Consider the following 25811-nt stretch of genomic DNA (forward strand, 5'->3'; position numbering starts at 1 on the left):
GCAATATCGATCAATATTTTTTTTTGCAAGAATGAAAAATGTGTTGCTTTTAAGGACCTGAAGTTGAAGTCAAGAAATCTTAAGAAAGACGAAGGCGTGATCGTCATTTTTAATAATTATTAATTGACGTTGCTTATGGAGTTGATGCGGTTGTATCCGTTTGAAACCCTAATTTAGTGTAAATATTCTCTGTTTGTTAGATCAGCTTCGCTAGAATTAGCGATGTTTTTTCGCTGGACCAGGAAGAGCTGCAGAATTCCAAAATCAGTCAGGGAATTTATCTGCGTCATCGCAGAATGACACTCTCGCCGCAGTTCTTCGTCACCCGTAAAAAAGAAAAAATCTCTTCTAACCGATCAAAACGCGACAATTTTGGTTATAGAGTTATCTAAGCCCGCTCTCACGCAAACTAGCACACCATTTGATTTGCTGGTCGGTACAAAATTTAACCTCATTTTTTTCGTGTACGTACACGCAATACATGCGCACGTAGATAACTCTATAAAACAGCTCATTTGCCAATAAGAAAAAAGTTATGCTTGTGCTTGAACAGCCTCCTACTTTGTAGATGTCAACAAAGTGGGTTCATTCGAAAATCACGTTACGCATTCTTTCTATTCATCACTTAGGTTTGAACCAACAAAACATTTTGTTGATTCGAAAATCATAATTTTTGTTGAATCAACGCTAAACCTCAAAGCAACTTTTTCAAAACAACATAGAACTTTTGTGGAATTGAGCAAATCAAGGTTTGCTGCAACGCTATTTTTTTCTTGATTATATTCAACAAAAATTTTGTTGAAGCAAGCCTCGTACAGGCTGATTTTACAAAACATTTTTCTGCGTGAAGCTAAACAATGTAAATGCGTTAATGTGGATTTGAAACAAGCTGTCTGTTCTGCTCACATCAGTGAATGTAAACATTTGACATAGGCGAGATATACGGTTTGTTTACAAATCTAGAGTTTTTTTTTAAAGATTTTATAAAAGCTAGTGTGTTTCATTTGCTTATAGGACCTTTTTTCAAAAAAAAAATATGCTTGCGAAAAAAAGAGCTGTCAAGGAGGACATTTTCTGTCAAGAAGGGCCGCGAAGTTAATTTATCAAAATTGACTTAAAAATCATTTTTAAATCCTTTGTGGTCGTACAAAGGGTCATAGTACTCAGAAAAATAAGCTTTATCAATAATAACTTCACAAATTCAAGCTTCATTTTAGGACCAAATTCAAGCTTTATTTAAGGGCCCAGTTGTAAAAATTTGTTAGTCCATAAAATATATACATAAAAAATCCAAAATTTTAAAAGAATAAAAAATTTACTAATTCAAAAAGACAAAAAAAATAAGAATGAATAAAATAACAAATTCATATACCAAAAAAAAGTCTCAACAACTATAAACAATCAATTCTCAAATTTGTTAAATTTAAAACTACAGTTAAAAATAAAACATTTCTGGAGTTTTTTTTAAAAAGGTCCTATAAACCAAATTTTCATTTTTTTGCTTTTTGGGTGTTTTTAGAACCGCCTTGAGTCAGGGGTATTCAAAAACACCCAAAAAGCAAAAAATGAAAATTTGGTTTATAGGACCATTTCAAAAAAAAAAAAAAAAAAAACTCCAGATTTAAATAAGAGCAGAATGCAAAAAAAAAGACTTTAAAATGCAATATGTTTTTTTCTGGTTTTTGATTACGGTAATGAACGGTCTTAAGGAACCGGTCAAGGAAAATTTCAAATGGGCAACTGAGCAAAAAAAAAAAACAAAAATTCAGAATACAGATTAAAATATTTCAAAGTCCCTTAATCAAAAAATCAGAAGATCCAAAATTAATATAAAAAAAAACTTTAAATTTAAATCGAAAAAACATTCGAGTTAAAAAAATAAAATAAGGAGCATTTAAAAAAATCTAAATACCAAACATTTAAATGTAGTCCAGACCGTGGTCTTGACTCGATTATCGGAAGTTTAAAAGCTTTTCAAATATTTTTTTCTAGATTGTTATTTTTTTACTTTTAATTACGTCATTTTGGAATTAAATTTTCCAAATTACTTTAGACCATTTTTGGGGTCATATTTGAGCACAGATCCAAAACAAGACAACAATAAAACATGTTTTTTTTCGTGATCCATATCTGTAGTGATTTTTTTTTCCGAGTACTTCGTATAATCGGGACCTAGGGACTGTTATATGAAATTCTAAACCACAAGTTTAAAAAAAGTTATTTAATTAAAAAAGAGTTATAAATTGAATAGTTTGATTACCATTAACTCTAAAATTCAGAATGGCACCAAAAAAAAATAATAATAATAAAAAAAATAGCTACATCATAGCAGTTTGGACCGCGGTAGGATAAAATTCTCTTCAAAACTTCTTCAGGAGTTTTATCCTACCGCGGTCCAAACTGCTATGCTGTAGCTATCTTGAAGAGCTCTTATAGAACTCCTGGAAAAAATGTTAATTGGGTACCTAAATCACCATCTCATTACTGAAATCTAAGTAGGTTCGTATTGACAAACTGATGAGATTTAGGAATCATCAAGTTAGATTTAACAAGATTTGGGTGATTTGTTCGCATAGATTCTAGAAAATTCACCTTGCTTGGAAACTGGTCGTTTCATTGTACATATTTTTGTTATAAGGGAAAACATGTGGGGTATCCTTCCCAACCTTGTGTATGTGGGCCTTGGAACAAACGTCAACACGGTGCCGCTGTAAGAAAACCTAAAAGGGATAGTTTGGGGGACGTTTTGTCATCAAGTTTGATTGAAAGAACGCGAATCGTATTCTGGAAAAAAATATATTTTATTTAAAAAAACCAAATCGCCGTGCAGCATCTGTGAATCAATTGTTTCGCAAAACACAGTTTTAAAAAATTCAAATTTTAAAAATTCTAGTTATGCAGTGTAGTGTTTTGCTTTGTTCTGTAGAGTGTTGTGTTGGTTGTTCCGATGCGCTCTCTAAGCTAACGACAATAAATACAATTTAGATTTTTACTCACACGTTAAAAGCACATTTTTTAGCTGGTTTATTCTGCATTTTTTTGGGGCTTGATTAAGATTTTTTTGTTTGTTATTTTTTTCTGTCACATCTTGTTTATATACTATACACACTATTTATGTAGTAAAGTAGACTAAAGACACAAGGTTTGTTTGTAATATATTTTCTATTATTTCAGAGTAAGGTAGTGTATAACCAATAGACTAAATTGCAATTCCAACGATAGAGATACGGTATATCAAGATATAAAGAATAAAGATACTTTTTTTTCAATGTTAAATATCACGTATCACATAATATTACTTTTTTTCATTCGCCTTTCAGGGCGAATAATCGTTCTACATAAAACATGGGTTTAGTTTTCTTTTCTTTCTAGAGTGGCTTTCAGAAAAAAAGGTACGTTCACAAAAGAGTAGGTGAGTTTTTCAATTGAGAGATTCAGTTCCACACAAAAACACGTGTCCCAGTAGAAAGGACGTGGCTTTCGAGTGTATAAAGAGATAGTTTAAAATGAGTCAATTTGGCATTGAGGGGGGAAACGATAGAGAGAGAGTGAGCGAATTATAATGATCATGACAAGTGCTCGTTAGTGACAGTTTGAATTTGATGCTATCAATGCCTGGCATTTTGCGTCTAAGCTTCTTTTCTCACTTTGCCTGGTCCAATTCTAATGTAATCTAGCTGATTGTTGCTGCTTTTCGGATTGGGTAGCTGCACTTCGTTTTAAAACGTCTTCCAATTTGTGACTAAATTTTGAGATTAAAACTTTTCGAGATTATTTTCCGGAGGTGCAAGGATAGTGTTTGCGGTCAATTTTATTTTCGGGAATACACTTTGCATTTTGCGTAGAAGGTACATCAACAGTCTTGCTATGTGTTAAATGCTATTTTAATTTGTATTCCAAAGTTTGAGTAACATCGATTAAAATTTTTCTCTTGCTACTTGCGATTCAAAACGCGCTTTGCCAAATTAAATTTCCAGCGCGGTTCAATGTCAATGTCTGTCCAAATAAGGGCATTCGCGCCAATATTAATGCTGTAATAGAGATATCCACGGTTTCTCTCACGCACACCACGATTCTGTGTTTGTATTTGTATTTAAAGTATTGTTTTGGTTTTGATCGATTGTGATTGGCTGAATTCCAAGCAGCTGATATTGTTTACTCTATTTTTACGCAGACATAGGCAAATCGAGTAGACCAATCGTCTGTAAAAACCAGCTGTTTACCACGTGCTCGTGGTATAACAAAGGACACAGCTGATTTTGACAGACGATTGGTCTACTCTATTTGCCCATGTCTGCGTGTAATTTTTTTACAAACTAACACACTCTCGCGCGTGGATATCTCTATGGTGTTCCATTGTATTATTTATTCTTCTCTTGCATGTTAACGTTGTAGTGGTAGTGTGTAGCGAGAGAGACACGACTTTACTTTACCGTTTTAGTGATGTATTATTTGTCATTTAGTGATTGGTTCCAAGTGGCGGGACAAAGAGCACGCGAGCGCGCTTCGAGTCCGTTTTGTTGTTGTTGTTGTTGAGTTGACTATACAGACGTACTGTGTAGAGTTGACTCGCCGCGACTGGGTCTGGACGCGCGGACTAGCAATTGCTACCAGCATGGTTCACTAGAATTTGAGAGATAGAGAATAGGGAGATAATTAAGTTTAAAGCTACACAAAAATAAAGAATTTAATAAATAACTAATTAGCAAACAAAAAAAACTTATTTAATGCTTTATTTGAGTAATTCAAATTATTGTGTAATCGCCGTTAAACGTTTTGACAAATGTCAAACTTCTTTGGCGGCTGGAATTTGTACACGTTCCTGTGATTTTACTCACATTGAAATTAAATTTAGTCCAAATCAAGGAAATTTAAAAATGAGCACAAAGTATTCAACACAAATTACAATATCGTAGGTTTTAATTTAGTGAAGTGAGATAGACATCTAGGAATGCCACTTGAACACATGTTTGATAAAGTGTTTTGTTATATCTATTCATTAGTATAAAATAAATACCCGCAATAATACCAAAACGGAAGAATAAATAATGGCCTATCAGCAAATATTTAACTTAGAAAATTGTACGTAGTTTTGAAATTTTATTCCATGAAAAGAAATCTAAACTTCTACAATGGGAAAGAACTTAAATTAGCATTAACTTGACGTGGGATTTGTGATGTTGGCACCTAGAGTCATTATGTTGGTTAGTATATATGAGTGTTTCGAAAAAGTACTTGCTAACTTACTGGGAAAACTAGCTAATGCAGTTGTTTATTTGCCTTTAATATGAAAACGACAATTTCGTGTAGATTTTGAAGTATTTCAAATCTTCAGGGATGGAATAATCGCAAAAAAAATCATTTTCGTTTGTGATTTTTTTTTTCACCCGCGAAAAAGAGAGGAGGCGAAACACGCAAAAGAAAATAGCTTCAGATTTTGCTTGTTTTGGTGCTCTTAAAGCTATTTATTTTGTTTTGTTTATAAACAATGTCCATCTACAAAAAATGACAGATCATTTTTCGACGTGTGACGTTACACCTGCAAATGTAGTAGTGAAATAGATGTATCTTTGAATAATCAAGATAATGATTTTTTGAGATTCCTTTTACCGATCTTTCGAGCATGAGAGAGGAGAGTCAAGTTTCCCTGAGATTTTTTCTCTTCATGAGCGTCAATAGATTTTCTTTTGATGATGATTCGTCAATCGCTGCAAATCTTACGTCAAGTCATTTACGTACGTTTTTTTTTTAATTAAGTCTCTATGCTAATTTGACATTTCCATATCAAAGGTAACAAACAAACAACTGCATAGCAACGTTTTCAAGGTTGATTGTAGGTAGGTAGGTACCAGCAATAATTTATGTACTTTTCGAAATAATTTATCTACTCGAAGTTGATTTTATTGTAGCTTGGCCATAACTAAATTTTCAAGGTAATTTTTCGTTATAAACATTTTAGGTAAAAGATGCATGGTCGTTGGAGATATTTTTCAAACAATGGCAAAAACATATGTAAAAATCTTAAAAATATTAGTGTGATATAAAAAATTGAAAAATCAAAACAAGAACGAAACCGAAATTTTAGTTTCTTTATTTTGATTATAAAATTACAAACATTAATATCTGGGTGCTGAATAGTGGTTCGCAAAACGGCCTCAATTTTGAACTGTCAAAGTGGAACCAATTTACTGTTCGCTAGAAGTAGATCTTTTCGAGAGTATTGTTATCGATCATTTAAAAAAAAGTTTTTTTTGTTCAAGAATGATTTTTTGTTGGCTTTTGAGGACCTGAAATTGAAGTTAAGAAATCTTTACAAAGTTGAAGGCGAGATCGTCATTTTTTAAAATTGTGAATTGAAATTGTTTATGGAATCGATGCGGTTATATCCATCCAGAAGCTGTCTTAATCTTGATTTGATTCACACACACATACAATTTTCCAGCAAAAACTATCAAAAACTAACCAAAATGAAACACAAACAACTAAACATAAAACAGCTCATTTGTCAGTAAGAAAAAAGTCATGCTTGTGCTTGAACAGCTTCCTAATTTGTAGATGTAAACAAAGTGGGATCATTCGGAAATCACGTTACGCATTCGCTCTATTCCTTACCCAGATTAATATGGTTATGAAAAGGCAAAAATATCGATAATCCAGACCAAACAAGAGTCGAAAAATATAACAAAAAATCTGAGTCGTTGAGCTGGTGATTACGAAAAATATGCAAAATTGCAAGTTACCAATCAGGTTTGATATTTTACTTCAACAAAAATTATGCAAATTAGAAAACAAGTTTGTCAAGATATCTTATTTCAAGCAAAATGCTCAAGTTCCATTTCAAAATAAGTCGCAAATAGTGAAACACCGAGAAGATTTTTTTTTTCAGTTTGGCACCGGGCCAGCATCCATTGACCTTACTTTGACTGGAAATTTGGTTGGAATCGAAATTTAAACAAAGAAAGAAAATAATAGTTCAAGCTTGGAGTTCAAGTTGATTTTGATCTGGTTTTGTCAAAATTTACCAACACACTCTTCTAAATTACTAAAGAATTACACTCAGATTTTATAAAAAGCCTTAACTTTTGAAGACATTCGCTGCGAGGTTTAAAATTTGGTGAATTTCACTCAGGTTAAATTAAATTTTGAGTGGAATCCCCAAAAAGTTGACATTGCGTCACCTGGTATAGATGCGTGTGCCTTGAATCAAGGCATTTCAACAAACAGGTGACGCAAAGTCGAACTCTGTCTTATTTGCAGCGGTACGAAAATCCCATTCCTGCTTTGTACGACGATGAAATTGAAAAGAAAAGGTTCGTTCAAGAATTGTGACCAACGGCTGCTTCTCTTACCTTGCTAGATTACTGGTAGCGTGCGATCGCGGCCAGCATGGCGGGCACGAGCGCCACCAGCAGCGAGCTGACACCGAACGTAGATCCCACTCCGACGGTCACGTCTTCGGGAGCCTGGCTCAGCGGTTGGCTGGTGACGGCCGCCGCTTCCTGCGCCAACGGAGCTCCCAGATTGATCGGGCCGTTGTTGGGATCGGGGACGAATTGGCCGTTCGAGGGATCGTACGAACCGGGGGTGAAGATTTGCGTCAGCGGATCGTACTGACCCTGCTGGAAGATGTTGGTGTCGGGGATGTAGCGGCCGGGTGTGAACACGCCGGTGGCGAAGTCGTACTCGCCGGGGGGAACGTACTGACCGGTGGCTGGGTAGTATTGGCCGGGGGGTGGATAGTACTGCTTGCCGGTGGTTGGTGGAGCAGGGGTGGTTCCGTCGTACGCGGCCAGTGGGGTTTCCGAAGCGTTGGTTGATGTTTCGGTACCGTTGACGGACGCGGGTTGTTCAGCGTCGGTTGCGTTATTGTTCATGATGATGGGGGTGTTGGGAACGCCGGAAGCTCCTCCTTCTGGAGTGGCTGGAGGTTGAGGGTTGGTTCCATCGGCGGCAGCTGGGGCAACTGGTGCTGGGGCAGCAGCGGCTGGAGGACCGGAAGCTGGACCGGCCGCAGCTACGGCGACACCTGCAGCGGCTGCTGGGGCGACTCCGGCAGCGGGAGCTTCTGCCGGGTTAGCGTTGACGACGGTGACACGATCACGGTAGATGACACGATCTTCTGGTTTAAGGGCATTGTAGATGGCGGCACCAGCGGCTCCAGCTAGGAGACCGGTTCCGACGCCAGCGGCGATTCCTCCGATACCGATTCCAGATGATTGTGGTCTATAGGCGCCTGCTGGGATGGCCGTGATTGGGAAGCTTGGGGCAGGGGCGTAGTTGACAGGGGGAGCAACACCGCCACCGCTTAGACCACCGTGAGGGAGACCACCTGTGAAGCCACTGGCTGGAGCATGGTAGTTTTGGCCACCAGATGGGAATCCGCCGTACGGAGATGGAGGGTGATAGCCACCAGGTTGACCGTAAGCTCCCGGAGCATGACCTCCGAATCCTCCCGGTGCATGACCTCCAAAGCCGCTCTGTTGATGTCCACCGTACGATCCCGGCTGGCCAAATCCAGGCTGTCCGAAGCCACCAGGTTGTCCAGGTTTGAATCCTTGATTTCCGGGGCTGTACACCGGAGGAGGCTGGTTGAACGGCGAGTGGACGTTCGGGTTGTTGACGGCCGAGTACGGTGGTGGTCCGCCGTGTTGCTGGTTCACGTTGTACGGCGGTGGCGGAGCTCCGTGAGTCTGATGAGTGTTGTGGGTCTGCTGAACCGGATACGGTGGCTTAGCGGCGCCCTGAACCGGATACGGAGGGGGTTTGGCAGCGTTCTGAACCGGATATGGCGGGGCAGCTGCCGCTGGTTTGCCCGCCTGGTTTTGGTTCACGTTCCATCCGATGGGCCGGCTGTTTGCCGAAGTGTCCACCGGCGCCGACGGGTTCGGCTTCGGTTTCTGCTGATAGCTCGAGCCATAGCTCAGACTGCCCGGATTGCTGTAGCTTTGCGGAACCGTTTGGCTTGGTTTGGCCACTCGCCCGGTGCTGACCCCCGACGAAGAACTCTTGCCGCGGCTTTTGCTCGTCTTTTTCGCCTCCAAAGCGGGCAAAAAGTTTGAAACGCAAAGCAACACGCAAAACGTGACCACTTTTAGGTTATTTTTATCAATCCTCAATGAAGATGCCTTCCGTTTCATTTTATTACTCATTTCTCCTTCAACCGCGAGTCGTAAAACACTCGCACACACTGCCACAAAACCTGTTTGGGGCAAATAAACCCCCCTCCCCAAGATCACTTAATGCGTTTCTCTTCTGAATATGCGAAATCTGCCCCACCACTTGAAATTGAAATCGATCCAAGTAACCCTAATTCGCTTATGCACCACACAACCCTCTCCAAAACTCTTAGTCCCAAAAATAGCACCCGCGCGGACTACTTTGTTGTGCCTCGCGAAAAAAAAAAAATTATGAATCTTTGTCGAACGCGAAAAATCGATAGTTTTGGCGACCGATTCGTAAAAACACGTCCATTCACTACAAGCTGCCACGGTTGAATGTTGCAGTGCACACCACGACGACGATGAGTGCGCTGAGTAACGATGTTGTTTTTACATGGGATTTTACCAAACACAACGATGCTTTTGTGTGAGTGTTTGTGACGTAGACATGACCGTTGGGAGTTGTGGAGTGAATGCCGGATTGTGAGATAATTTTGATAAAATAAACAAAAAAAAAAAAAAAAAACAAAAAAAAAATCAACATTTTTTTAATTTATCATAGGGAAGTTTAAAATATATTTTTGATTCATCAAAATGTTTTGAAAGCTAACCATTGGAAATACGATCTTATATACCCATCGATGAGTCGAGAGGGCTTTTGTTAATTTGATTTGGTTAACCGCGGTGAATTTTCTTGAAATAATTCGAACTGTCAAAAATCCACCAAAGCATCTACCGGTGGATACTTTTCTACCACAGATTTTTGTGCGATCAATGTGGTAGATGCTTTGGTGGATTTTTGACAGTTCGAATTATTTCAAGAAAATTCACCGCGGTTAAGCGGTATACGCACTTCGGAAGAAACAGGTCAAGAAAAAAATCAAAAGGGGAAGCGGCAGCAGCGCAAGCGAGTCAGAGAGGGTGAAGAAAAGCCCCAAGAAATTGCTCCCTCTCCTTTGTTCTGCTGTTCGTAAAGCTGTTTCTTGACCCCTTTCCTTCCGATCTGCATACTAGCCTTTAACCAAATCAAATTAACAATAGCCCTGAGAAGTCGCCGTACGCAAGGGATACGACCACTGCCAAACTATAAGTTAATTTTAACCAGTATCCAGATTTTTAAGCGAAGATGGCGTAACGAATCGTGCACGCCCTAAATGTCAATATCGCGCAACATTAGAAAACAAGTGGGACTGTCATGCCACCACACACTTTTTTTTTCTAATGTAACACAAACAATGAATTTGAACCGACTTCTTAATGAATAAGGTATTGAACTAGAGGTTCAAATCTCATAACAGACATAAACTGACTTGCCTACTGTAACCCGGAATGTCTAAATATTCCAACACCATCACAAACTTCCAACACAAACAACGTGTTGCCAGTCTCGTGTGTTAGTGGGAGGTTTTTGCGGTATGTTTTGACCAATCTACTTTGTTTAGGGGAGACTGGTTATGCATAATTATTTACCGTCAAAAATCCACCAAAGCATCTACCGGTGGATACTTTTCTACCACAGATTTTTGTGCGATCAATGTGGTAGATGCTTTGGTGGATTTTTGACAGTTCGAATTATTTCAAGAAAATTCACCGCGGTTAAGCGGTATACGCACTTCGGAAGAAACAGGTCAAGAAAAAAATCAAAAGGGGAAGCGGCAGCAGCGCAAGCGAGTCAGAGAGGGTGAAGAAAAGCCCCAAGAAATTGCTCCCTCTCCTTTGTTCTGCTGTTCGTAAAGCTGTTTCTTGACCCCTTTCCTTCCGATCTGCATACTAGCCTTTAACCAAATCAAATTAACAAAAGCCCTGAGAAGTCGCCGTACGCAAGGGATACGACCACTGCCAAACTATAAGTTAATTTTAACCAGTATCCAGATTTTTAAGCGAAGATGGCGTAACGAATCGTGCACGCCCTAAATGTCAATATCGCGCAACATTAGAAAACAAGTGGGACTGTCATGCCACCACACACTTTTTTTTCTAATGTAACACAAACAATGAATTTGAACCGACTTCTTAATGAATCAGGTATTGAACTAGAGGTTCAAATCTCATAACAGACATAAACTGACTTGCCTACTGTAACCCGGAATGTCTAAATATTCCAACACCATCACAAACTTCCAACACAAACAACGTGTTGCCAGTCTCGTGTGTTAGTGGGAGGTTTTTGCGGTATGTTTTGACCAATCTACTTTGTTTAGGGGAGACTGGTTATGCATAATTATTTACCGCTTCTTGGTATTTACGTCTGTTCTAGAAGTGACGAGAATAATAATAACAATAACAGACATGCAGAACGATTTGCCACTTGTGGATACGTTAGTATTGATGCCTGGGTGCTAAACTTGTGTTTTTGTATTATTACTCATGAACAAAGGTGATTTCCTAGGAAGACTTACTGGGAAGTCTTCTGAATAATAAATATTCTACTAATTTAGTGTACAAAGCGAAATGCATTTTTATTGCAAACGTGAGATGAATGTTTATTGCATTCCAAACGTGATGGCCTTGTCAAAAGCTTGAACAAATTATACAATTTCAACAGTTCTTGATCACTATTCTGTTCGGTTTAACATTTTTTGGTAATTTCCAGCAAAGCAACCTGTATTTCGCAACAATCCGAAATTTTCCTCCATTTTCCATGTGACGTCACCGTTTATCGCAGTTGGCCATCCAGCAGCATACTACATAAGAGTGGCGCCTTCTTTGATCGATCAGCATGGAAGCATGGTGCTATAATTTCCTCCTGATTTGAAGATTTGCGTTGACCGCGGCCCACCTCTCCAAATGAACCCTTCTTGACCCGGCTTGCGTGTCAAAAATACATTTTTACTATGTAATCTACGGTTGCCTGGTGCTGATAGACGCCGGGGTTTGGAAAACTTGGAGGGAAAAATCCACGGAATGATTTCCTTTCGTGCGGGGGGTTTATTTTAAGGGCCACGATGTTATCGGGTCGTTTCAGGGAATGTTGGAATGTTTGATGTTCACCTCCATGTTGGCCAAATTGGGACCAATCGAAATAGTTTCTTGGTGTATACACCTTGGCCGTATGTCGTAATGGCAAATAAACACGGCTCAACTCAAATCGAAATCGAAGCAAACTTTGCTGAAGACCACGTGTTGAGTAACTTCGTAACTTGCAGTCGAAAACAGAAACACGATAAACAACATGATGAATTTTAAAGTTCGCTGCGTGCAATTCGTTTGGTCAGGTGTCTATCGAAGAGTCCATCATATAGTGTCTGTTTGTGCCGGTGTTGGTTGCACTTTTGTTGTAGCAAGCTATGACGCAGGTAAGTCTTGATTGGTCTGACTCATACCTGGGGACTTGATGGCCGCAAGTCGTCACAGTTGTGCGTCATCATGGTGGTTTCATGATCATGGTTTCTCGGGTTACTAGATGTCTAGAGAATCGCTTACTCAGTTGAAAATTAATTCTACGTTAAAATCACATGCAAAAAATACTAAAATATATAATAAAGCATTATATTGTACGATAACAATCACTCCAATTCAAATTAGGCAATTCGCATGAACATGGCTGTCATCTTGAAACACGCACGACACTCACCGTGTTGATGAACTTCACCACGAGAACACCATAATTTCTCACCACATTCATTGTTTTGCACTTCCTTCTCCTTGGGAAGGTGAACAAGCACCAGACGAAAAGTACATAAAAGAGAGCTGATCGATGGCGTCTATGGCTTACCTTGATGTTGATGTTGGAGTGGTCACGGCGAGAAATTAACTGATTTGAGGGTGGATTTAAACGCTGTCGGTCAGTCTCGTTGAGGCTGATTTTACATTCTACATTTACAAAGTTGGCAAATAAGTTTAAATATGATAATCGTACTTTTCTTTGAAACAGTTCAATTCAATGCAATTTAAAAAAAAATAAGACCAACACAAATATGTTTGCAAAGTTTTAACTCTAGTGAGGAGAAAAATGAAGAAGTTTAAATTGCATGCTTTTTATTATCTATATATAAAAATTCGACTGTTTTGTTCGAACGCGAATCAGTTGATAACGGAAAGTCGGATCGGAGCGCTCTTTGTTGCGTTGGGTTCGTATAAGCTCAAGGAAGGTTTGACACGTTGACTACTCTGGAACCGATTCCGGAGCATCGGCAAATTGTATGGAGAAAGTTACGTAAAATTATATTTTGATCACAGGAGGCTGCAAAAAATCAAAAAACTTCAACAAACGAAAAAAAGGCAGAACGAAGTTTGTCGGGTTAGGCTTGTATTTTATTAAAAAAAAACAAATTATTGAAGAATAAGTGCATGTCAAAAATATAAATACTTAACGGTACACATCAACCAGAGCTTTTGCACTTAGAGTATTGTTACAGACATTTTAGTGTATTCAAAACTACGAGAACCTTCGATTTAATTTTTTATGCATCCCCTATGCTACTATTTCCAAAAATAATTACAATAAAATTTGTCAATTTTTATAATCAAGTTATTCCAGGATTGGGTCCGTAAGTTCAACAATTTTGGTATAAGAAGACAACAACTTCCTTGGTTGCTGTGTACCCTTAAGTGATTTTATATTAGGATGTAACGAAATGGGAAATTTTTGCGGACATTTCAGGGCATGACTCTTTAGGTGTACTGAGCCCGAATCCCAAATACACTCAAACCCCGATGGTTTGACACCAATTGTTGTCAAACGAACGGAGTCCTTATTTAAGTTTGACATCCCTTTTACACGAAGTTCACACACAAAACCAAATGTTTGTTTTGATAGTATGCGTGAGCACCGTGTAAAAAGTGACAGTTTGTCACTTTTTAGTTTGACTTTGATTAACCAACGGGGTACATACAAACTAAAAAAGTGTCAAACGAAAAAGTGACCAACCACCGGGCTTGATAGGTAGTGACAGGACCAGGCGCTTTGACATTGAAGTTTAAACGGGATTTAACCCGTAAAATCGGTGCGTTTTGGTTTTTACCAGTTTTGAGCCTTTTAACGTTTTTTGCATTTTTCAAAAAACACGCGAGCACATAGTTCGTGTTCCTGGAAATTTGTCTAAGAGTGCGAAAAGATTCATCAAACATTAAAAATGTTACAGAACATTTTCTTCAAGTTAAAAAAATAATGAAAAAATACTTTTTTTCGTGATTCGATTATCCGAAGTGAAACGATTATACTTTTCCGAGGTATAAGGATAATCGAGTGTGGACTGTATTTTTTTTAATTATTGGGTCAATACCTATGATACGAGGCGATTTAAAAAATCAAAAAGTTTATTAGACCTTTTCAAATTTCTTAAAAAATTTTAAATTAAAAAAAATCTCTGGAGCTTAAATACGCAGCTCAATTTTTTTTTAATATACTAAATAAAAGCTATTTTTTAGGCTCTTTTTTAGTTTTCTAGCCAACAGAAATTTATGTAGAAGGATAGTTTTTTTTCTTATAACTAGGTAGAATTCATCGAATTTATTTGTATACAGAAAGCAAACATTTGATGAATAAAAAGGACTCCATTTATAACAATTTTTGCAAGTGTTGAATGAAAAATAGGGAAAGGGAAATTTTCTAACTCATTGTGCATGATTTTTTGGAAAACTCAACCTACCTTCGCTTGCAGGCACGTGGTTTATGGATGATCCCATGACACTCCCATGGGCGTGCAAATGGCACCCTTTTATCAAAAATTTGCGGAAAACAACAGTTTCAGCAAACATTTTTTTGCTAAAAAATATATTATTTTTTTTATATTCATCGATTTTTTCAGCACACCTAGTATTCATCCAAATTTGCAAGACTTAAAAAAAAACTTCGAAAATTACTTTCCACCGTGCTTTTTTCAAAGAAAGTAAAACCATCTGCGTGTGAAGTTGATAAATCCAAGGAAATGTGGCTACCGGCAAGTACACAAAATAAAACAAAATCCAAAAACGTACATTTTTGTCTGTGTACTCGAATATCCGACACATCTCTGTGTGTAGGTTTCATGCTGCAGAAGGCTTTACAAGATTTTTCGTACCGGCCAGGTCCGCGCCACTTTTGCTTAGCCACCGTTGCAGCTGGCAATGGCCATGTGTTTGTAACGCGCTCATTTTTCTTTACTTCATTTGTTAAGGGACACGAATATAATAAGAGGGTAATGGAATTAAGGTATTTAATTGTGTTTTGTACCTGAAGTTGATTTTGAAACACTTAAAAAAATACACAATTTTTAAAAGGATGTTTCAGTAAATTCATCAAAATATCTTATAACAATATTCTACAAAGGAATTGTAAGAATTATTTTTTGAAAAATATCCTAGAACAATTAAGATACAGTTTAATGAATAAAAAAAGATTTTTTTTTAAAGATGCAATACAGGCCAACATACCTTGAAAAAGTGCCGGCAAAAAGGTTGATTTGGATGTAGAGTAGCAAAGTAGCAGTGGCAGAGTCCAGAAACGGTCAGTCAGTTGTCGGTTGGCTTCGGTTGCGAAAGTGTCCCTTTTTTTTCTCTTCCCTTCGAAAAAAAAAGGTTGGGCTCCTTCATCTTGCCTCGGATTCAGGCGTCGGCTACTTGTTGAACTAGGTGATTTTAAAAAGTGTTTTAAGCTAAACATTGTGATCAGTTGGGGATTTCGAATAGTGTGAAAAAGTGTGCAAATGGGTCTATTTTACAAAATACAGCAGTTGTGAAAACGTATTTATTTTATTAGGTGTTGCTTAAGATATAAATCTATTAAGGATTATCCCGTTTAAAAAAATAGAGTTCTAAATTTCAATTATTATTTTTTAAAGTGATTCAAGCCTAAATTTAAGACAAATTAAAATATTTTTGACAAAACGAAGTGAACAAATGATTAGTTACATTTTTTTTAATAAATATTTACATACCAAGGTAGACGAACCTATTTTGTGATGGCGGATAAATGTATCATGTGGGTTTACTGTACGGCGGACGTACATGTGCGTTGTTGTTGATAACAATGTCCTCTTATCTGCCTAGGCGGAATCTCGTTTGATTCTCATGCAATGTTTTTTCACCCTCAGTTACAAGATCTTAACTCGATGGAAGAGGAAACATCCAATCTGAATCTGAATCTGAAAAGCAAAAAAAATGTATAGTGTTTTTTTGCGATAAAAATATTTTTAAACGCATAAGTATACTAATAATAAAAAGTTAAGTGCATTCAACGTTCTTCTGTTTCAACAATTTTTTTTGCAAGTTACTACAAGACATACACAGAAAAAATGATGGTAATATTCATCAAGAAATGATGACAGATTTTACGTCAAAAAAAGGTGCAGGTGGTTATGTTACACATGACCAGTATGACAAAGAACTTTGCAAGATGGTTGTTGAAATTTTCGATTACGTTGTCCGGTCCAAATTTTCCCAAGATTCACTAGATTCTTAATAACCATAAAGTTTGATACCCATATTGCCCCTACTCTTATGGTTCGGCAAATGTCCCCCCATCGGAACATCCCCGGGGCCTCCGGCCACTCCGTATTGTGGGCACTACTGCCGAAATGTCAATTTATCCAGTATCAAAAACCATAAAGTTTGATACCCATATTGCCCCTACTCTTATGGTTCGGCAAATGGCCCCCCATCGGAACATCCCCGGGGCCTCCGGCCACTCCGTATTGTGGGCACTACTGCCGAAATGTCAATTTATCCAGTATCAAAAACCATAAAGTTTGATACCCATATTGCCCCTACTCTTATGGTTCGGCAAATGGCCCCCCATCGGAACATCCCCGGGGCCTCCGGCCACTCCAGGTGGTGGCCAATTCCAATTATCGACTCCTTCTAATGCCGGCTGGCATGTCTTGGCTGATTCATGCCATCTGCTCCCGGGCCACCAGACCATCTGCTCCTGATGTTGACTCGTCGAAGTCCAGCAACAGAATGATTTTTCGGGACCAACCGAGCCGAATTTTGTTGGTTTAGGTTTAGTTTTGTTGCCCCGTCGACGATCCGAAAATTATGAGATGGAGTGGGGGTAATTTTAGATACATCAATCTCACGTCTCTCGATTGACTGATTGGGAAACGTTTGTTCGACCAACCAGCGTGTACTTTAGAGGGGAAATTTGCCGAGAGGGGAATTCGTCACGTAACGTTTTCGCTTCGCGAAAATTTTGGATTGACACCACGTATAGAAACCTTAGGACAAAGTTCTTTGTCAAAAAAATGATTAATTTTACCTCTGAAAATGATGAATTTTCATCAGTTTTTGATGAATATTCATCACTCAGGTTCACATTTTTACACATTTTTATTAAGAGATAGAGGTAATATTCAACCTACCAAATTTTCAACATTCCAAAATTCAACTTTTTTTTTGCTGTGTACTAAAAAAAACATTTTGGACCGCATATTTTGGATGAATTTTTGAGTGGGAAGAATGGAAAATATAGTTTCTGAATTTGGTGTTGTGAGCAGATAAATTATTTTCTGGGTTTAATTATTTTAATTATAATCAAACTATTTTTAATCGAATAACTAATTTAGAAGAAAATTGATTTTTTATTCAATCATATGCACAAACAATGATGATTCAAGCAAAAAAAAATGCAATAATTTACAATAGATGAACTACCCCTTTAATTTATAAGGCCGATGCAAATATTTTTAAAAGTTTTTGTCCCTTGGCTCTGGCCAGAGTCGAGGGGGGGGGGGGGGGGGATGTGGGGGACAAAAAAATAAAAAAAATAACGAAAACTTTAAATAAAATTTGTACCAGCCTTAAACCATGAATATTATGCTTGTTGCTTATCTAGTCAAATTTCTGTCATTCGCCTATCAGAACCACATCAGAACCATCCCGCATAGTCATGAACTATATAACTACTTTATGACAAATAGTTACTCAACTATTTATCAAATGGTCTCTACTATTCATTAAATTGTAACCCAACTATATATGTACGATATATAAAACCATTAATTCCATTCCCAAAATAGTTTTGGTCGATTTTACTATATGAGAAATTAGTTGTTAGGCAGAAAACTATATGAGGTTTTCATACATATGTAAATATTTTTATAAACTTGGATTTTACGTCAAATAGTCATTGCCCAAAAATTGACTATTCCTATATAGTTTCTGAAAAACTACTTTACCGACACTACTTTGCCGACACTTTAAAAAGACCGCAAAAATGAACCCTACAATTGTTGTGATAACTACTTCGGATATAATCAAATTTGATTTTTAAGTTCTATCGATAGTTGGTGAATGTTTACCGCCATTATATGTGATGTTATTTACGTTGCTGCCGAACTGCTGCCGCCTTATCCGATTGATCTATATCTGTTGGTGGTTTTTCAGTGGTTTTGGTGACATGTTGTGTTAGAAGGGAGCAAGCTCGGGGGCAAGTATTTTTCGATAAGTCCAAGTAGTCCAAACAATTGACTCATTTTATAGTGAACAGTAATAGTCCACCATAGGGGGATGGCGTCGCTATTTTTAGACCACGTTTTCCACTTTTTCTCATCGAAACCGACTACTTTATCGACTCCATTTTGCTGGGCGAGATAGGACGCCGTCTATTTTTAGACGATGACTCAGCACTTTTCCACTTTTGCACCTCAAAAAACCAGGTGGCAGCACGATGTAACGCCACGTCCCTATGTAGTACACATATTTTTGGTGTATGGTAAGAACAGCATGCCTACTTTTTCTGGAATAGTGAAAGTCAATTTCATGAGCCCTCGTAACATTTTTCTTCTTTTGGGGAGTTTTCTGATAATCTGAGGAGAAGTGGGGGTGTTGAAGGTTCTCTATCATCCAGAGGAATCGACTGTGATCAATTTACTTGATAAAAGTTGAAATTTTTGTACCAATCGTTTAACATATAGTTGGATTATATAACAAACTGTAATTGTACTCCATACTGTTGAAATATTGTTTGAACTATTTGGACAAAATAGTATGGTGTATAGTAATTTTACTTCATGTAAGTTGACAAATTATTTGGATTATACAAACTTATCGAAAAAAATGTGGCCGCCATCAATTGTGTTCTACTATAGCATTTATAGTAGGTTTTTAGTTCTTACAGGTTCTGACTATAAAAATCTAAAATCTGTGGAATTTTGCTATATTGTTCTCAATAAAGTTGATAAATTGTTTGAACTTTTGGACTTGTACATTTTTTGTTGAGTCACGTTGTCTAAACAATCCGAACTGTTTAGTGTAAGGTTATTGTACCCCAAATAGTTCAAAAATAGTTAGAATCATTAGATTTACTTCAATAAAAACGTCATCATTTGACGATCAGTTTCGTTATGGTTTTGTATAGTGCCGTAACTATATGATAATGGTTAAGTATGTGGTAACTACATCTCTTTTAGTAGTAATATAGTTTGGACTATTCCCCCGATGGTTTTTGATTATGCGGGATGGCATAGTGTTTTTTTCCTCCTAAAAGATTGTTCAAAATACACATTTAAACAAAAAATTTATTCGAGTTAGAGTTAGTGTTTTGAAAATTGTTAGTATATTTTGGATGAAATCTTGAGTTTTTTTTGAAAAGGACTTATAAGCTATTGTCTTCCATATGTTTATAGGTCCTTTTCAAAAACAACTCGAGAAATATTCATTTGCGGAAGGTTTCTTCCATGACTTGAGATTAAGTCTGCATTTACAAGCTACTATACCTAATAAAACAATAAATTACAAAACAATCAATCAATTTTTGTCAACAGATAAATTGGAAGGAACGCAAAACATTAGTTGAAAGGAAAAAAGCAATGATTTGAATTAAAGTTTTATTTAACAATTTGTATTTTTTTGATTTTATAACATTAATTTTTAAATTTTTTCAACAAAAATTTGAATGTAAAAAAAAAAACAGTTTTCATTGAATTGTAGTTTTTTTTATATTGATTTTAGAAGTGATCAAAAGATAAATACAATATTTAATTAAACGATTTCATTCAAAAAGTTTATAAATTTCATCGGTAAACATAATAAGGAAAATTAAACAAATGTAAAGCATGTATTTAATTTAAATTTAATAACTTAAAAGATGTAGGGATCATATGTTTTGCATGTTGAGGACTCGGTCCTAATTCCATTTAATCATCAGTTTTCTTCAGTTGAAAACGACTTTTAGAGGTTGTACTTCAACGTCAAAATGCGGGGTTTGCCAACATTAGGTGCTCGATGGAATAAAATGTTATGAATCAATGCATTTCAACTTAGAACGAATGAATTTTACCAGCAGAAATGGTGTCGAAAATGACCTAAATAAATGCTAAACATAAAAGCTCATGATGATTTCGAGGTCTCAAGCTTTCAGAACGACTGCACTAAGCCTAATAATATAATGAAAATTGAACTAGAAAAACTTAAAACAAAAAAAGTTAAGTTTTTCGTAAAACAAAGGTTACCCAAAGGGATAATTTGGTCTTGGACAAAAAATAACACTTTATTGCTAATTAAAATTTGCATTTCTTCAAGAAACACATTTGCCAAGCTAAAACCGGTTACAAATAGGACAATCTGCAAAAAACCTAAGCAGATGAGTCATTTATAAGTTTCACAATGTTATTCCTATCATCAGGGACAAAAACCTTTTTCATTAATGACCTTTCAGAAGCCCATTCATTCAGTAATTCACTGAAAACTTTTACCACACACAATATCATATTTCCCTGCACTAGAAAAGCCCACACGCGTGTGACATCACTGTTTACGCGCCCGATCGTGGCTTTTGCGCAAAATATTCCTGCCCCAACGACAATAACCGCGCGGGCGATAATTGAGGCGATCATCAAAGTAGTCGTCGCTGTCGCTGAGGTGCTAACTCGTTTCCAAAACAAACCCTCTCAGGCCAATGCCAACTAGACTGCGGGCGGGATCTTTTTGGGGGATTCATACCATTTGGTGCTGATCACTCGTGGGGGTTAGTTGGACCAACTAGGATGATTAGGTTCGCGGCGAGGCGCAATAACAATACGGTCGTTCATCAGACTTCTTTTGTTGCATGAATCAACTACGTCAAGCCGCGCGCGCGATAAAAATAATTTCCCACATTTGACATTCTACTTTTGTTTCTACATTACAGAATCCCCCGTCTATCTAGTTGTAACGCCAGCAATCGGATTAGTATTCAACGTTCGTCAGCTGCAAGTGGATCACCTGCTTACTTTTTTTCCCTCAACTTAAGTGCGCGAGCTAATTAAAGGGAAACCTTCAGCGCCTGGACAATTTCACGCTTGATTATCGCAAGGAAAGGGATCATTAGAAGAGAGCCCGCTGGTCACGAGAACGGTGCATTAGGTAACGCGAACGACCTTGGAAAATTGGTTCGTCATCGACTAGCTAAGAAATTATTCAAATTAGCTGAGTGCCAGGTGTTACGCGAAGGGGCATTTCCTGAAGCTGGAATTTCTACCTTAATTACGGCGCAGTGATTTGTACTATGCACCGCGCGGAGTAGTGATTGATCGACGCGCAGACAATAATTGCGAACCAACATAAAGTTATTACAAGTGAGAAATGGGTTGCTACGATCGGTCTAAAAATAAGCTTAAGGCATGCGCACTATGTCTGCTGTTGTGCGCGGCCAACTTGATCGAGGTGAGCGAAGCGCGAAAGGTGGCCGCGGGTCGCGTTACCAAGCCTACTGCGAACCGAGGTTACGCCAGTCCGGACATTGCCAAGCTGAGCTATTCGCCGAGTCATCAGGCCGCGGCCCCGCCCAAGTCGGTAGCGCCGGTTGCGTCCGCGCCCTCGCAACAAGCCGGAAGGCCCCCGGTAGGCTGGAACGTGCCGAATAATGCACCTCCGCCATACTCGGCGAACGCAGGGAATCACGGACCGCCGCCACCGTATTCGGCTCAAGCGAATCCAAATTTGAACTCCCGATTCAACGAGGCTCCACCACCGTACGCGTCGCATGCCAATCCAGGATTCCAGCCAGCCCCACCGTACCAGGGCGGAGCGCCAGCTTTTGGAGCCCCTGCTGGGGTCGTTGCCGGTAACGCCTACCGTCCCCATGGTCACAACACTTCTGCCGGAGGATTTGGAGGTGGATTCCCACCAGTTCAACCGAATGCTGGCTATCCGGTTCAACCCGCTCAAGGATTCCCTGGAGCTCCCGTTGCTCATCCTGGCGGTGGCTACCCAGGCGGGTACCCACAACAACCCGTGTACCAGTCCCCGGCCGGAGGTTACCCGCAACAACCCGGAACGGTCATCCATCACTACGAGCAGCCCCAATCTTCCGGTGGAAGCGGAATCGGCACAATCCTTGGAGCCGGCGCTGCCGGCCTTGCCGCCGGTGTCGGTGGAGCCGCCCTGTACGACGCCCTCAAACCCAAAGAAGAACACAAAGAAGCAGCCCCGGCAGCGGAAACAACGACCACCACCACAACCACCCTGGCCCCAATCAACCCTAACGGCGAAGCCGTTCTAGCCCCTCTCCCAGCCAACCCCAACGGAGACGCCCCTCTCGCCGCAGCCCCGGAAACCCCCACCCCCGAAACGCCCCTCGCCACCATCGAACCCACAAACACCTCAACCGACCCCGTTGTCCCGCTGGCAGCCTTCCCAGTCGCCGAAAACGCATCGGCTACTGCGACCTCCTCTTCCAGTGAAACGTCGGCCGTGACCGTCGAAGCGCCGAATGCCGCCCTCAGTGTTGAACCGGCCCTGTCGGCGGCCGCCGGTCCCACCACGGCACCCCAGCTGTCCGCGGAACCGGTCCCAACGGCCGGCAAAGCCATCGCCACGGCGCAATTCTCTAGCTTCCTTCTGTTGCTTCCGGCATTGTGTAAATTTTTGCTCTCGTGAGCGCGGAAGGGCGCTGAAAATTTGAGCGTATTTTAACCCAGGTGATTCCAAAGAAAAGAGAATAGCAAACAAAATAATGATTCAAAATCATTCCATCGATCAGGCTGAAATTGTTAGTTATCCCAACTCCCCGTTAATTGTTAATCTTTTGCGTTGTGTCGTATTAGTGATGTAATTCTTGTTCAACAGAATAGACCAAGCAAAAAGCCCCTTTTAAAATATTTTGTACAAAAAGGAAAACTCGAATACGATTAGTTAAGTCAACGTTGTGAAGTTTAGATAATAAATCTAATGTTGATACAAACAGTTTGTGTGACTTGTTGTTTCTAGTTTCATTCATTCTGATAAGTAGGCTCTGCCTGTCCATTCGTGACTTTCGTCCTAAGTACGTCGTCTACTTTAGATAGAGTAGGCCTGCGTTTTTTTGAGTTCCAGCACGTGCTTCGCCTTCTGTGATGTAATTGTAAAATTGTTTGAATTCGTAGGATTTTACGCAATATTGTTTCCAACAAGCGTACATTAATATAAATCGAAAAACTAAATCGACCAAAAAACCTTCGTAAAATTTACCCAACAGTATAAATTGTATCGAGCAGCGATAAATCGATAAGGAAATAATGTTAAAGTGCAAAATAAATGGGTGAACAGTGCCAGCTGTTGCCGGGTGGCTCTTAGGGCTATTGGCAAGTTGGAATTACTCGCGAGCGGCCGCGTATGTTGGATCCAAGGGCGGAGCATAAATTCAATTAAAATGATAATTAATGAGTTGCGAGCGATTTCCTACGCGCTCGCGGTTGGGACCCACTGTGCGATATGATAACTAATTGCTTTTATGTTCAAATGGCTAAAGCTTTATCGGCGTTTGAGTGTATTTTTTAAATTTAATTTTGATTCAAAATTAAAAAAAATCATCTTGAAATCATCTTAGTCTTCAGAATGTCCTGGAGTTTTTGTTGTTGTTATTTTACTTAACCCTTTCAGGCCTGATGGGTCATATGTGACCCAAATATCAAAATTTCCAAAACTAGCCTATAATTTTCGTATGGTCATTAGAATCATTTTTCCCATCATTAACTAAAACAATATTTTTTTGAAAATTCAGGCCTAAAAGGGTTCATTTTTACGAGCTTGCTTGGTGTAAAATCGTTAAGGGGCTCAACACTAGCTTAAACCAAAATGCCATTCAAACTTCAAAGTCAAAGCAACCCATAATGCTCATATTTGGGGCTCGGGCTCAGTACACCAAAGAGATCACGCCCTGAAATGGCCGCAAAAATGACCCATTTTGATACATCCCAGTACTTACATCAAAGTTAAAAACAGTTCAATCACATCAAAACTGCAGTTGAGGGCCTGCCGTGCAGAGAAATAATCGATGTCAAAGGCTGTCCGCATAGCTTTCCACTTGGGAGGGCAATTTTGTGTATCTCATCTGATGGGAACTGGACATGTTGATTCGATGGTTAGCGCGGGAATTGTTTTGAATTTTCGGAATCATATCTAAAGAAAGTTCTGGTCAGCAACGGAGGGGCAACCATGGGTGGTCTCTCATGCTCATGCTCATGGAATCATATCTAAAGAAAGTTTTTTTTTTGGATTTATCAAAAACGGATATGCGTTGAACCAATGCATTTCGTATGTAACATTCAATATTATCTAGTGAAAAAAAGGGAATTGTCTTTTTTTAGAGAATGGGAAAATCCGGAAATATTTTTTGATAAAACCGAAATGTCTTATTAAATCTAACGCAAGCGTAGCCAACCATTCGAAAGCATCCTGGAAAATTACCTTCAAGATTCTTTTTTTTCTGAATGGCCAGGTCAACTGTTTAGAGTTAACCGTAAAGATAATTCGTTGAATTCGACACCAAATTTTCGTGATACCGCAACGTCAGCCAATGATCGCTACCCTAAATGGTAACGTGTCATCCTGAAGTCTGTGATATTAAAATGGGTATACCGCAATAGATCAAAGTCATGGTCGGAATGATCTCGACCCAAAAAAAATGGAATTATTCCCAGCACTGCATCGTAACATAAATGTGTTTGTGTAACAAACCTTACTTTCTTATCAGCACAACTTGTGCGAACCTATCACGTCTGTTTTTATTTACATTTTCGACCATCTCAAGTCGCACCATCTCTCAATGCAATCGACAGTTCTTCTTATGTTTTCGTTCTGCAAACCGCTTACATTTCGTGCTTAATTTTGTCAAAAATGAATCTACAAAACGTGTATAGATTTTTCTTGGTGATTTTAACAATTTTTGTGACATTTAGCAACGGATTTCCGTTAAACGAAGAAGTGGCGGATGTTACTACGAGCACTCCAGCAGTGACGCCAGTTCCCCTGGATCCTTTGCGATGGTTGATTTCAAAATCCGGATCTTTAATAAGCAGAATGATTCATTAATCCGATGCAAGTGTATTTGTGTTCAAGGTTCCCTTCATAATTCTGAAGTATTCTTGTTTTATTTTGCAGTATGTTTATGGAGCGTTCAAGCAAATTTTAGCTTTTCTAAAATCAACAACAGCAATGATATGCCAGCCATGAACAGATAAATCCGGAATAAAACGCCCAAATTCTCATATGATATGTTTAACAATACGTGATCAACGCTTAAGAATAAGTTTTGCTTGTACAAATTTTCCAGTTTTTGCTGGATGCCAAACGATTTTATCTTAAGCAAACTGAAAATAAAGTAAATTCAATAAGGTCAGGGGTATTTCGTTCTTTTCATCAATTTACAGGTTATTAATCTGCTTTAGTAATCGAAACCCTGGTCGTGCCACAAACATTCGTGGTTGTAAATAAACTTTGCTAAGAACTTGTTCAATACGACAAGGAAGATTTTCCCCAGTAAACGTGTGATTTTCT

The 25811-nt window shown here is 38.6% G+C and overlaps 2 protein-coding genes across 3 annotated transcripts; one reads left to right on the plus strand and one right to left on the minus strand.

Moving 5' to 3' along the window:
• Nucleotides 1–4346: 4346 nt before the first annotated feature.
• Nucleotides 4347–9515, minus strand: LOC6033355 (trithorax group protein osa). The gene is made up of 2 exons (XM_001843766.2): nucleotides 7350–9515; nucleotides 4347–4623 (listed from the first exon to the last, which is right to left on the minus strand). The coding sequence occupies exon 1, from the start codon at nucleotides 9147–9149 to the stop codon at nucleotides 7359–7361; it is 1791 nt and encodes a 596-aa protein (XP_001843818.2). The 5' UTR covers nucleotides 9150–9515; the 3' UTR covers nucleotides 4347–4623; nucleotides 7350–7358.
• Nucleotides 9516–15571: 6056 nt separating this feature from the next.
• Nucleotides 15572–23241, plus strand: LOC6033356 (basic salivary proline-rich protein 3). Of its 2 annotated transcripts, none has more exons than XM_038255188.1 (2): nucleotides 15572–15710; nucleotides 21205–23140. In XM_038255188.1, the coding sequence occupies exon 2, from the start codon at nucleotides 21639–21641 to the stop codon at nucleotides 22932–22934; it is 1296 nt and encodes a 431-aa protein (XP_038111116.1). In that variant the 5' UTR covers nucleotides 15572–15710; nucleotides 21205–21638; the 3' UTR covers nucleotides 22935–23140. The 2 variants fall into 2 exon arrangements, with proteins under 2 accessions (XP_038111116.1, XP_038111117.1); XM_038255189.1 differs by lacking the exon at nucleotides 15572–15710 and adding an exon at nucleotides 21021–21042 and having other exon boundaries at nucleotides 21205–23241.
• Nucleotides 23242–25811: the final 2570 nt, after the last annotated feature.

This window comes from Culex quinquefasciatus, chromosome 2, assembly GCF_015732765.1.
Source record: "Culex quinquefasciatus strain JHB chromosome 2, VPISU_Cqui_1.0_pri_paternal, whole genome shotgun sequence".
Taxonomy (NCBI): domain Eukaryota; kingdom Metazoa; phylum Arthropoda; class Insecta; order Diptera; family Culicidae; genus Culex; species Culex quinquefasciatus.